Raw genomic sequence first — 13,620 nt, forward strand, 5'->3', positions numbered from 1 at the left:
GAGGCACGTATCTGCGACCACCTAGTGATGATGCAATTACCCAAGACAGGATGTGCAGTAGAGGGGATCGTAGCCCAGGGGACTCTCTCCCTCAGTGCAGTAATGTAATCATCCAACTGAAGTCGTCAGAGTGAGCTCTAACTACTGCTCCCTGACTCTCACAGTCTGGGAATGCAATAGAAAAAGAACCATTACCATACTCATTTAACATTAACCACATCTGTTTCTGTACATTTACATATCCCCCCTGTATACTCCTGGACCACTTCTTCTTCAGGCTAATCTCAAACATATTCTTCCGCATGAATTACAATCTATTGATTAATTTCATTATTTTAGCATCTCTCCTTTTTATTGATTTATCGTTTGTTGTTGTGCTATGTTTGAAAAGTACTGTTTAAATAAAGTAGATTATTGTTATTATGTATATTTTCTTTTGACAGTGTAAATGATGGTGCTGTATGACCTTAACTGACCAGGTTTAGTTAGACATGTGAACTTGTAAGATTTGACTGTTGTGTGATGGGACTGTATTCAGGCAGGTGTCAAATACTTATAGGTCTTGTTTGTGTAATATGAATAGCAATGTATAACATTAAAACCAAACATATTTCAGAGAAAATGTTTATTATTGTTTCAACTCATTTGAGACCTTGTAAGACTGGTATATTGACTGCCAGGAGTTTGTCTTGTTGAATATCTTGTTATATGTGACTGACATAAACTAAATCAAGCTCTTATAAATAAATCAGAAAAAGTTTCTAGCGGTAAAAACTCAGCACCAAATAAGAAAAAAAAAATCTCTAATTGAGGTTAGTAGACTGCTGATGTATAGGTTAGTTAACTAGTAAACTACTGGTTAGTAAACAACAGATAAATCAAACTAAATACTTTGATATAACACAGATTTGTCTTGAATCAGGACTGGATGGGAAAAACAGAAAAATAATCTTGCACATAAGAGTCTTATTTTTTAATACTTATTCCTGCTTATTGTTTAATCTCTGCTCAGATACAAAGGATATCGGCTAATTAGAGTGTGAATCAACTTTTAACTCCTGGAGAACGTAGTCTGCACTGACACTGTGTGGCTGTATAATACCTGGGGGCCACCAGGGGCCCTCTCTCTACTTAAACAGGCGGTCTGTGCCTTTTAGGGGACGGGGAGTTGTGTAACATGAGTCGGGATGAAAACTGTGCGCTGGCTCCGCGGCTGCCAGTGCAGATGCTGGTCGCCAAAGAGAGAGAGGAGGTGCATGATGGTTCCCGTCCCACTGCTGCTCCTCATAGTCGCATCTGTGCCATGTTGCTCCGCAGTCTACGACGGGCCCCTGCAGCCGGAGATCTCCAACGGCACCTTCCATCACTTCTTCGTGCCGGACGGGGACTACGAGGAGAACGTGGACCCGGAGGAGTGCCAGATGCTCTTTAAGTTCTCCGACGTGTCTCCGTGCGGGGCCAACGAGGAGCGGGACTCGGTGGTGCGGGACGACTTCGTCATCGCCAAGCTGCAGGCGGAGGACGCGGCGCGGCTGCTGGAGGGCATCGGACGCGCCGTGGCGCACGACCTGGACGGAGAGGACAGCTACGGCAAGTTCCTGCAGCGGGAGATCTCCCAGATCGGCGAGGCGTTCTCCAGCGTGGACAAGTCCCTGCTGGAGCTGGAGGTGAAGTTCAAGCAGAGCCAGGAGTCGGAGCTGAGAGAGGAGCAGCAGCTGAACGGATCCGTGGTGAAGCAAGTGAGCGACGTGAGGGACGCGCTGAGGAAGACCACGGACATCTCTGTGGGACTGAAGGATAAACAAGAGCTGCTGTCTCTCATCATCCGCAGCCACGGCACCAGACTGAGCCGCCTCAAGACCGAGTACCTCAACTTCGGATCATAGAGGTGTTCTGGCAGGTTAATGTGTGTGATTGAGTGTGTGTAGGTGTCTGTAAATGTGTGTAAGTGTGTTAATGTGTGTAAGTGTGTGTGTGTGGACACTCCAGTTCAACAAACAACTGGAAAGTTAGTTGTGGCTTATGAGTATCCTTCCTATAAGTATTTGAATCGCTCTGACCTCTTGATGGCTGCCCGTCCTCCAACAGAAACATCAACACGTTCCTCTGGCTCAGGGAGGACGAAAGAAAATGTGAACATAAATTACTTCTACAAGGAAACCTATGTGCCTCTTAGGAAACTGTGTATTCAGCAGAAAGTATGAAAATAAAAGTCTTCCCAGTTCCTGTTGGGGTTTTTCTTCTCTAGCGTCTGGAGCCAACTTTCTGTCTCTGTGGTTTAAATAAAATTGTTTGTGTACAATTTCCATTCAAATAAATACTTAATTTTCATCCCATATGGTAACTTTCCCTTTTTCTTTCATGCGAAAAATAATATTTTTCCCACCATTTCCCCGCTAAATCAATGCTTTTGTTTGTCGTGTCAAATTCACACATTTTCTGTGGCATGTTTATTGTGCAGACGTACAGTTGTCATGTGGTGTTGTACTGTTAAAACCACCTCCATGCTTTGAAGCTCTGGGTTTAAATAAACATTTAAAAAAAAACTTTGAAATCTGAATTTTGGATTATCTACAGTGGAGAGTGACCCCTCAACTGCCATGTCTCTGTGTCACCATGTTTATTGTCAGCACGTACAAGTGGCTGTGCGTAATTGGCGTCTGAAGTCTGTCACCGCCTCCCACTTTCATCTGGAAGTCATCTGTACTCCAGTATGAAATATGTTTGTCCAAAAGCAGCCACTGTTGTTGCTGTGTATTCCTTTGTCTGTCAACATCTATCGGGTTTGTGGTTGAAGTGAGATGTTTTTGTGGCAAGTTATTTTTCTAGAAATAGACTTGCTGCTTGTTTAAATCTCTATCAAAGTTCCCTGGTTTTTTGTTGACACATAAAAACGTATTTCCGTCGCACTGTTTACGGAAGGAAAGACGTTTTGAATTCCTGTAAGACATTAACAGTGTCCATGAAGGGAAGAAACTATCTACTGTCGTGCTGTTTCCATTTTCCTGAACTTTTATTTCTGTTTTATCTCTGTTTTCAAATGCTCTCCTTTCAACAGCGTCTGCGTCAACCGCAAAGTAGCTGCTGTAAGTGTGCCTATTTTTTACAGTGATAATGTCCCTGCAGATGTGAGGTAGCCAGATGGGAAGCCATGGGCGCAACTGGGTGTGATTTCCTCTGTCTGGTTTTCCTCACAGTCCAGCTTCCCCCGGGGGACCCCCTTTTAAAAACAGCTCTCTGCAGCTCGGCACAGCGCTGAGCTCCATGTGCAGGGAAACCCTATATGTCTATATGGCTCTTTATTTCCAGGGGCACTGTTCGGGGCTCAGAAGAGTAGATTACAAGATACTGGTTAAAATTTCCACTGTGTAAGTGAAGGTAGAGCAGGTCATGGAAGCTCTCATAAACAACCCATCATACTCAGTTTGTCTTTTTTGGCCCAGAGTTATTCATTCCACCTTTTTTCTTCTTTTCCTACAAAAACACTTTTTCTATAGATTCTCAGCTCCCTGATTCTTAGAAGTAAAAGCCCCGGAGTGTGCCCCTTCTATTAGAAGAAAGTATTCTCTTCTCTGACATTTCTCGAAGACAAACAAAGAAAGGTCAGGAATGCAGAGCAGAGTTGACCTGAGAACACAGCGATCCATCTCGGAGCTGAGCACAAAGCCCCTAAACCACATGCTTCTGTGCTGCTGTTGTTATTGGACAGATGAGAGCATGAAGAAGAGTACAGCTACTGAGAGCCCCTCAATAATTATCACTGCAATGAATGTGATGCTACATCTACCACCATCACTAACGCTATTACCATCATTCATATCTGACCCAAGAACTTTTTGGCAGAGGCTAGTCGTTATTTGTTTACTCGTTTACTCTAATGAGAATAGAGGGATGTGTCAATCATTTGAATCAAAGACTGTGAGTGTCTTCATCTGCAGGACATCTACATGGCAACTGAGGTTCTTTTTTTACAACTTTCAAGTACATTTCAATTTACCAAAGAAAACCTCCACTGAACAAAGTCCATTATCTTATGAAGACCATGCCATTGTGAGCTTGTAAATAGACCTTAAATTAGGACTAGCATGTGCTTGTACTGCTGGTCTGAAGATCAAGGCTGAACTGTCAGTATAGACTGAGTGTTCCTGATAAAACCAAATGTAGCAGTTCAACAGACAGTGGACTCTCTATGAGAAAGGATTACATCCACTTCCTTCCACATTAAGGCGCTGAGTGGTGAAAGTGGTAATACTCCTTTATTATAAACAGAAGCTAGGAGGAGGCCCTCTTCCTCTTTGTCTCCAAACTCTTGAGTGCTTGTTGGTTTCTGTCACGTGACTTTTGAATAGTTTTTAATCTAAGGAGCATTTCTAGCCCAACCCAACTATTAATCAGGGTTACTGAGTGTTAAACAACTGATGTGAAGGTACTAATATTTCTGATTTCAATGATTTCAGATCTCTCTTTGGATAAATAAAATGAACGACTGATTTCAACCCTTTATTTCTCAGTGTGTTGAGGCTCAATTTCTAACCATAAATCCATAACATTTACAGTTTAATATATCTCAGTTCAGTAAAATTATTTATTCACAAGTGTGGAAATACAAGTATTGCAGTCCGCCTGTGATAGTGACTTGTCCAGGTTATACCCCGCCTCTCTCGCAATGCATGCTGTGATTGGCCACAGCCAACATTTCTCTCCTGCAGTGACTTTGCAGAATCAGTTTTTTGTGCTAAAATAAATGAATAAATGTTATAGTGTCATGATATAACTTGCTAAGCTGGAATACATGGATGTTATGCTATATATTCATAATGTGAATTGTTAAAGCCATGGGCTTCAGGAGTTCTGTGTCAATGTTTCCAGAGAGTTTAGTTTAATGCAACAACAACGTGATATTATTAGAGGAGCACTTCTTTACAAAGAATAAATATCGTTTTTTTGCTTCCTCACCCTCTGCACTTTGTTATTCATGAGCCGTAGGCCATGACTGCCGCACTGCACTAAAACAATAATATAAATGTCAAAGCTTTAAATTGCAGATAATCTTATTGTGAATAACTTAAGAATTGTTCAATCATTGTCTGTGTTGTGTGTGTTATAACTACTCAAGACAACACAGTCTCCGGTGGCCAATAAGGTTTCGCAACAATGATTTCTTTCAAGGCTGCAGCTGCATATAATAACTCTATGAGGATAATAAATATAATTTGAGAGGAACAATAGTAAAGACAAGATGCTGAGGACTGAGGAAACCTCAGCGAATGAATGGAGCCAGAGCTGGAATTAGATGTCAGAAGGATTTAATTTGTCATTAAAGTTGTATGGAGGTTATTCACGGTGACATTTTGTCAATGGAAAACAAGTTGTTTGTTAAATCAGGGAAGTTGTGCAGCTGTTGTCAGCATGTTTAAAGTGTTTGATCGGAGAGCTTTTCATGTAGTTATCTGGATTTCCTTGTTTACATGGATCGCTCCTGTTAATAAAATTAGGTTTTACAGCAGCAGCAGACCGTTACTTCACTTTCTTTGTTCTAGTTTATTTGCCTTCCTTGTCTGTTTTGGTCACTGACTCAGTCTTTGGCCACCGACACTTGTTTAGAAGTGGCTGCATAAAACCGACGCTTGCAACAATGACATAAATACAACCAGCTGCTGTTTTACACATTATGGAAGACTCCATCCCGGGCTCTGCTGACAGACTAATAAACTTGTGTCATTATGCAAGAGGAGAGACCCTTACAAGGCAGTTTATATGATGCCTGTTCAATGGGTTAAGCCAGAAAAAAAGTGGTTTTGCATGACTGTTTTATTTTTCAAAAATATTTTGATGGGGGTCAGACCTCAAGAACAAAAAAACATTTCCCTCAAACACAGTTTGGTCTTAATGCTCATATTTTTCCTTGAATAAACACAAATGCATCTGCATACATACAGTTTAAAAAGTACATGTACATATCTTGTTTTGAATGGGTACATAATGATACACAGTTGCCCTTTGAAATGTGACAGTACACATCCACCTTCAATACAGATTTTAAAGTTGTGCTATGGGTCTTCTGCCAGTGTTTTTTTTTTTCTGTTTTTTTTTTCTTTTCTTTTCAAACTAGCAGATTTTACAGGAAGAGAAATTTGTATATCTATTCTTCAGTTCGAGAGCAAGCAATAACAATGAACAGTTCATTCATGAAGAGGGACGGAAAAAAGCACCAGAGGAGCTGAAAGCGTCTTCAGTCAGTCAGATGTCACCTCTTTATTTTTCATTTTTCATGTGAGCAAAAGCCAGAGTCCTGTGCTTTCTCTGTGCCAAAGCCATGTGAAGGCTCCCACTGCTCTGAGTCCCTGGGTGAAAACTGTCTCTGGAACAGGGCTCGTCACTGTTTCAGGATGAGACAGGTGTCTGGTAGATGTGCGGCAGCCTGTCACACGCTGCCATTCTCCTGCCTGGGCTTGTGCACCACAGGGGTTTGTGGAGGGTAGAGGGAAGGGGCGAGTGTGCACAGGAAACCAGCCAGCAGTGTGAGGCCCAGTCCTCCCCACGCACAGAACATGGACCAGCCGTAACCGTGGCTGATGTCCTCTGGTATGCCAAACATGTAGCGGGGATAGCGGGACAGCTCGAAGTTGATCCCGGCCACACATGTGCAAAGAGAGATTATGCAGCACGTCCCTGCCAGAGAGGAAGCAAACATCCAGTCACACAGCAATCCAAGTTAATTACCCCTGATGCATCATTTCATCTCCCTCGCATTGATTGAGACTTGAGCGCCCCTCTGTGGTGACGCGGGAGCAGTGCTCTTTATGTAAAGTACAGTGCATCTTACCTCCCATGAGAAAGAGAAGTCCAGCGACATACTGCATCAGATCATGCTCCTTACAGCAGCCCAGCACGCCTATGATCCAGCCGAACAGGATGATGGATATGGCCATGCCTACGAAGCTGGCAGTCATCCTCTGCAGGTCTGCAAAGGCGCACAAGCACAAGTGTCAGAATGTCAAGGTCCTCCGCATTCATTCCTCTGGTTATGCCAAAATAAATAAATTAGACAAGGCATTTTTGGGGTACTCACGGAGCGCGTGCCACTCATCCTGCCTTATTGTCTTGGTCAGATTGATTGGCAGGTTCCTCGGCAGCGTTGAGGATGAGTAGTAGTATTTTATTGGCGTGCAGCGCGGAACCAATCCTGTGGATGTAAACAAGGCAGAGAGGATGTGTCACATATGAGCACTGGGATGAGATGAAGAGGATACCACAGGGCTCTCTGCTGCCACCCCCTCCCCGAAAAAAATAAAGCACCCAACCCCCCCTTCCACTCACCCACCACCCACCCATCCACCCACATTGTGGAGAAGCTTATTGTACTCATCTCCAGGCTTCTGGTACTACAGCTTGCCCCCGTTTTTCCTTGTGCTGGGAAACAACACAGCCCGTCGGTGGGCATTGTGAGCGGATGTATTGCTTGATGTGCTGCGTAGGCCTTCAGGGTCTGTGCGCAGCATCAGCACCTCGGATAGCGCATTCATGCACACAGTATTTACAGAGAGCGCGACGCACAACAACACACATACACAAAATTAACACACGAAAACACACAAAATATGACACACACACTCATCCAGATGCAAACCTTTAAAGATCAAATCCTCCGTCTCCAAGTCGAACCCCTCCCGGTGACACTTTCTCCACAGTCCCGTGATGGTGGAGTTGAATTGCCGACTGCAGAGCGACTCCATGGCCGAGGCGGGAGGCAAGAAGTGCCGCTTGGCCCGCAGCAGCATCTCGCCGCCGACGCCGGAGCCCTTCCTCTCCACGCTCTTCTCCTTGGGCAGCATGCGGAGCGGGAGGTTGTTGTTGGAGATGTAGATGTAACCGGGGTCGTTCCTTTTGTTCGAGTAATTCTTGCAGCGCTCTCGGTGCCGCCTCGCGTCCGTCTCGTACCAGTTGTCGGTGCCGATCGCCACTGCGATCAGCCCCAGAGCGCAGAACGCCAGGAAGAGACCCGCCGCGGTTAAAGTCCTCATCGCAGCCATGTTCCATGCGTGTGTCTCGGTTGCCGTGATAATTCCACGGGACAGCAGGACCCTAGCTCCCGGCTGCTGCTGTCAGTGGCTGAGGTGCGGAGCAAATTGAGCAATACGGGGAAATCTGAAGCGCAGATGAATCACCGGAGCCCCCATTTGGCTGATGTGCCAACCATCGCCGAAAAAAAAACAAAATTCAGACGCAGGGGGATAAATAAATAAATGATAGCCTGGCTTTGCTATTTTGGTTGTCTCCTCTGTGCGCCTCTGAACTCAGTCTAGCCTAGATACTGGCCAGTCCAGCATCTCTCTCTCCAGTAGATGGAGACAGAGTAAATATTTGAAAGCACAACAAGCCTAGGGCCTGCACCGTAGATCATGATGTGCAGGGAGCGGTGCCAAAGTTTGACAGAGTCTGTCAACACAGTGGAGCATCTCCTGATTCACCTCACCTGCTGTTATTGTGTTGTGAAATACTGAAACATATCCAGAGTGAATAAAACCAAGAGCCTCGTTTTTCTCTCCAAGGAGCAGGGAACTGTTCATCACACACAAACACAAATACATGTATGTGTATATATTTATTTCCCACTTTCTATCCCAACAGGCCAAAACTTATTACAAATTACTTTTGAATGAGCCAATTGTTCAGATGTTTATTGGCGCTGCTATCATTAATAACATCATAACATCTACAAATATCACTCCTCTTATTATTTGCATTGCACCCAGTCTGAGAGAGCTTAACTATGATGGTTACTGAAGCTCGTCTCAACATGAAAAATTAATCAAAAACTGTTTTATAATGGGGATGTTTTATCAAAACTAGTTTGAACTGTTTAGAGGGACAGACTGATAGACGGACAGACAGACACGCCGACGTCCATCTGTCTGTCTGCTTCCTGTTTTTTTCTAGCATATTAGTCCAAGAGACTTTTTTGATTGTTATGAAGAGAGACATGGCCAGACTGATTTTTGTAATTGTCGGTCAATCGTGGTGCCAGGGCTGCAGTTTAGGTGGCGCTATTCAGTTTTTTTCCACACCCGTTCCTTAAAATCCTATAAATATCTTCTTAGGGGCTGTTGTTACACAAATGTAGTTTGACGAAGATTCAACCATGAACACTGAAGATACAGCAATTCCTTATGTCATGGCGAGTTGATGAACTTTAACGCCACGCCTCTAATATGGCATTTGAAGAAAACTCACAGTACTCTTATGGCTACGTTATCAATGTTTTGAGACCCATTTGACACAGTTTGATATGGTTGCGGTCAGTGGTTGATGAGGAATACATCCAAGTGTAAGACATACAAAAGTCAAGACATTTCCTGTTGCCACCCTGGGTGTTGTGATCTTAAGTCATGATATCTGTGTAGATGTCATCATGACGGGACTCTTGTCTTACATGTCTAGTTTGGAGTTGATTTGATCATGCATGCCTGATGAAAGCCCTGGGACAAGTTCAGCAAAATAAAAATGTGGAAAATGTGGAAAATGGCCACTAAATCCAAAATGGCGGGCTTCCTGTTGCGTTTTTCAAAATGCTCCTTGAGACTTGTTTGTTTGTCTGGTCATGATACACCTGTGAACCGATTTAAGTGAAGATGGTTCGAAGGGAAACATAGGGCCTGCGTTCCAGGTGGCGCTGTTGAGCCATTTAGCCAAGTCCTTTTCAAAATACTCCAGAATACATACATTTTCACCACTTTCAAATTTTCTGCAAAGTTTGGTAAGTATTTGAGCATGTTCAAGCCCTGAAAAAGCCCCTTATTTTGCCTTAAAAATTATAATAATCATTCGAAATTCAATAGGGCCTCCCACCATCGGTGATCAGGGCCTAAAAGTAGTAAAACTTTTCTTCCAAGAGGATGGGTTTGTAATAATTACATCACTGGGAAAACGATTTAAGGATGAGGTTCATACGATTTAATTGGAAAGTACGAGGACACGTCTGTGTACATTTATATGTGTGTATGTGGAAACAAACAAGACACAGGGACACTGTGGCTCCAAACATTTCAGGCATGTTTTCACTGGTTTCATTCTCATGCTCGGTACTTCCTCAATTGGAACCATAAAGCCAAAATAAAAGAGGAACAAGCACAATTCCAAACTTCACTTTTGGTTTCAGCTCCTGTGTGCTGTTACGCTAAAAAAATTCCTACATGAATAAACCACACTGGGGGGGGGGTTGGTGCGCCTGATACTACAGATAACAAGTAGATCACTATTTTCTTCACAACAGGTTTAGTTAGGAGAATCCTGGTTTATCTACTTAACTCTGAAGTGTTGAGTTGGATAACAGCATCATTCTTGGTTGATTTTAACTGAGGAGGAGGAGTTGACGCAAAAAGGAACATTGCTGAATCTATGTGAAAGCAAATTGTGTGACTCCTTCAACAAATTATTTCATATGGTTTATCCCTGCTTCAAAGTTTCACCCAAAGAGGATTCCAAACAAAACCTTTCGTTTTTTGGGGGGTAAATTACTTTAAAAAGCACAACTTCATGCTGAACAATAACATCATACATATTTGAATATTGTAGCTACACATGTATTACTTATTGTATAATTACTCCTCTTAGAGATGCAGGAAATGGCTGCAACTGTGACCGGATCATACGACACTCGGCCTTCAGGAACTAGCTGAATTTGATAATCGGCTGAACGCAGACTGCCTAGGGTCCAACTTATTTCTCACTTTCAGTTCCCGTTTGTCTGGTGAAGTCAGTGCTCAGCAACATTGCATGTTTGTCAGTGTGGCAACCAGAGTCCGTTAACATCCATCACCAGATTTAAGAACAGAGGTTTCTCATGCTGCCTTGTTTACATGATGGAAGGCTATGTCATATCACCTGTAAGTACTGCTACTTTACTTATTTCATGTTTGACTTTTTCACAGAGTAAATCTGGTATTTCAGTCTCAGTAGTTTGTGACAGTGACAGGATGTTAATCTGAGGTTTTTACAGCAGTTTCATTTGTTGAATCAGATATATTACATTTACAGCAGCTTTAAAAGGAATTCTTGTGATTCATAGTCTGTATTATTATATCTGAGGAGAGATGGAAGATTTTTGTTTTTTTTTAATGAGGCAGAGATTCAACTTTCTCTGTGACAAAGTCTTTTTTTTTCTCTTCCAAAGCCCTCAGAGGAAATTATTCCAAGTGAGTCAGAGAATTTCCGTCCGCCTGCAGAGCTGTACCCGTACCTCACTAATGTAGGGGAGATTTATGAAGGTGAGAAAACTGGATTTAGCTTTTGAGAAAACGAGTAGTCACGACAGGACTGATAACTCAATTAAACAACTGTCACTTTTCAGACCACAGATGGACCTTCCACTCTGAGCGCGTCCAGCTGCTGGACCTGGAGAGTTCCCCAGTGAATCAGCTCACAGAGCTTCAGTCTGTGACCCCTCACATACCACCCTACCGCTACAGCAGCGAGTGTGTGCCGCTTCATCTGGAGCCTCCACTCTCTGTGTCACCACAGGTCAGTTCATGTGGTTGGCCACAGTGTAAAAAGAAATAATCTACATATTTTATCTGAAATACAGACTTTGACACCCCCATTCGAATCCACCACTAAATTCAATACAAACTCAGATTAATAACATGCAGCAGTGTTCATCATGTCAAATATGTGAATTAAATTATTCAGATTCAGTCCATAAATCCATAAATAGACAGTAATGAGTGAAATGAATAGTTTTAATTATTGTAAGGTAAGCTTCTACTTGGACATAACATTTTCTCCATTTGAAAAGATGGTAAATTATTTCACTTCATGTGATAGAAATTGAAAACTTAACTAGAGCATTTTAGATTTTCTTTTTAAAAAAACAAAGAAAAAAACAAAATACGCTAATGACTAATCGAGTGCTAAAATTAATGACAGTCATTAGCACTCTGTTGATCAACCAATCAATTGATTAACCGATCATGTCAGTGCTAATGTTAACATAAATTAATAACATTTATGTGTTCTAGAACTTAAAATAATGTGAAATAGTTCTTTACAGTAAATGTATTTTCCTTTTTTTCATGTTTTTAAATTTAAAATCTTAACTGGTAAAGTACATGATGTGTACAGTCGGGGATATTTCCACTGAAATGTCATCTACATCACGTGCTCTCTCTGAGCGTTGAGATCTATTTTGGCAGAGCTACTTCCTCTTTTGCCACAATGAGAGTGTTCAAATGAAAATGTCAGACTGTGAATAATTGCAAAATCAAAAAAGTTGCAGCTCTCTCTTGTATCTGTGTAATTTTGAACCTTGTCACTCATTCAATTCCTCCTACAGATCCCGTATTACACCTCATCCCTGTGCTACCAGTACCAACCCTCGGCCTCCCCGGGCCATTACTACTCAGAGGAGGACCAGAGAGGAGTCAGTCCCCCGCTCGAGGTGTCAGAGGGGGAAGATGAATATGAAGACCACAGCCACTCATCCTTCAGGAAAGACCACAGTGAGTCAACTGAAAATGATCTGCTGACAGCTAATCCCAATGTTCTGAAAGGCATATTGATGATTGAATTAAACTGATAAATAGTGTTAACCAGTCTCATATTTTCTACCCAAGGTAACAAGAAGAAAATCCGCCTGTACCAGTTCCTCCTGGATTTGCTAAGAAATGGTGAAATGAGTGACAGTATCTGGTGGGTGGACCAGGACAAGGGCATCTTCCAGTTCTCCACCAAACACAAAGAGGCTCTGGCCAGTCACTGGGGCCTTCAGAAAGGAAACCGCAAGAAAATGACCTACCAAAAAATGGCCCGGGCTCTGAGGAACTATGGCAAAACTGGAGAGATAAAAAAAGTAAAGAAGAAGCTAACCTATCAGTTCAGTGAGGAAGTGCTGAGGAACCTCTATTTACGTCCGTACCCTCACTGATTAGGAAACACAGGCAGCATTTTATTATCACGCTGAAATCACAAACTTTGCCCAGATTTAATTTGCCTGTAGATTTGCATTTTACTTTGTTTTTCTACCAAGTTTTCTCACTTATTTATTTGTGATGATGGTGAACTTTGTCTATGACATTTGCGAACTTTGATATAAATTGCTTTTATTCCCAAATTAAGTTTGTTTTGTCTGTGCACTATGATTAAATGGTAATTAAATATCTGGGACAGGGATTAAAGAAAAAACATACATAAAAACACAAAAATCTTATCAGGATCATGTTTTTTATGAATGTGTGTAAATAAATGCTATGCTGTAAATTACTCAAATGAATTAAATCCACCTTTAACAAAGACAAAATGCATTCTGGCTCATAGTGTGTCCACCTGTTACAAACACATGGTGCAGCCTATTTCCAACACAAATCAACAAGTTCATTCAACTAATAGACATAGAACTACAGTTGTTTACAACCGAAGTGAAAGAAGCAGTGAATCTGTACCAATGAAAAGATAGTCAACAGAAAGATGATGGACTACAGAGTCAGACAGACACACAACTCAAGCACATCCTCCACACAGACAGAGAGGAGAAATGAGAAGATAATGAAGTCATCCGTGTGTCTTTTAATAGAGCTTTATTTTAAATAATAAATATGAACAGGCAAAAAGGCCCGGTAGGACATT

The 13,620-nt window shown here is 42.2% G+C and overlaps 3 protein-coding genes across 3 annotated transcripts; 2 read left to right on the top strand and 1 right to left on the bottom strand.

Annotated features, from left to right (window-relative positions):
- Positions 1 to 1,233: 1,233 nt before the first annotated feature.
- fibina (fin bud initiation factor a) lies at positions 1,234 to 2,540 on the top strand. Its single transcript, XM_061075946.1, has one exon. It carries the CDS (start codon positions 1,257 to 1,259, stop codon positions 1,884 to 1,886), a length of 630 nt encoding a protein of 209 aa, XP_060931929.1. The 5' UTR covers positions 1,234 to 1,256; the 3' UTR covers positions 1,887 to 2,540.
- Positions 2,541 to 6,424: 3,884 nt separating this feature from the next.
- Positions 6,425 to 8,033, bottom strand: tmem276a (transmembrane protein 276a). The gene is made up of 4 exons (XM_061075942.1): positions 7,631 to 8,033; positions 7,073 to 7,186; positions 6,827 to 6,964; positions 6,425 to 6,672 (listed from the first exon to the last, which is right to left on the bottom strand). The coding sequence occupies exons 1-4, from the start codon at positions 8,031 to 8,033 to the stop codon at positions 6,425 to 6,427; spliced, it is 903 nt and encodes a 300-aa protein (XP_060931925.1).
- A 2,723-nt stretch (positions 8,034 to 10,756) lies between these two features.
- On the top strand, positions 10,757 to 13,269 carry spi1a (Spi-1 proto-oncogene a). The gene is made up of 5 exons (XM_061075944.1): positions 10,757 to 10,886; positions 11,174 to 11,267; positions 11,351 to 11,520; positions 12,332 to 12,497; positions 12,612 to 13,269. Exons 1-5 carry the CDS (start codon positions 10,860 to 10,862, stop codon positions 12,920 to 12,922), a joined length of 768 nt encoding a protein of 255 aa, XP_060931927.1. The 5' UTR covers positions 10,757 to 10,859; the 3' UTR covers positions 12,923 to 13,269.
- Positions 13,270 to 13,620: the final 351 nt, after the last annotated feature.

The sequence above is a fragment of the Limanda limanda genome, chromosome 8 (genome assembly GCF_963576545.1).
Source record: "Limanda limanda chromosome 8, fLimLim1.1, whole genome shotgun sequence".
Classification (NCBI taxonomy): Eukaryota; Metazoa; Chordata; class Actinopteri; order Pleuronectiformes; family Pleuronectidae; genus Limanda; species Limanda limanda.

What these genes read in the sequence shown, in the direction of transcription:
- fibina (XM_061075946.1), top strand. Translation starts at nt 1,257, where the DNA reads ATGATGGTTCCCGTCCCACTGCTGCTCCTCATAGTCGCATCTGTGCCA.
- tmem276a (XM_061075942.1), bottom strand. Translation starts at nt 8,033, where the DNA reads ATGGCTGCGATGAGGACTTTAACCGCGGCGGGTCTCTTCCTGGCGTTC. An exon ending in GGATGAGTGGCACGCGCTCC is followed by an intron (nt 6,965 to 7,072) that starts GTGAGTACCCCA and finishes GCGCCTTTGCAG; the next exon opens with ACCTGCAGAGGATGACTGCC. An exon ending in ACTTCTCTTTCTCATGGGAG is followed by an intron (nt 6,673 to 6,826) that starts GTAAGATGCACT and finishes CCTCTCTGGCAG; the next exon opens with GGACGTGCTGCATAATCTCT.
- spi1a (XM_061075944.1), top strand. Translation starts at nt 10,860, where the DNA reads ATGATGGAAGGCTATGTCATATCACCT. An exon ending in TGTAGGGGAGATTTATGAAG is followed by an intron (nt 11,268 to 11,350) that starts GTGAGAAAACTG and finishes GTCACTTTTCAG; the next exon opens with ACCACAGATGGACCTTCCAC. An exon ending in ATCCTTCAGGAAAGACCACA is followed by an intron (nt 12,498 to 12,611) that starts GTGAGTCAACTG and finishes TTTCTACCCAAG; the next exon opens with GTAACAAGAAGAAAATCCGC.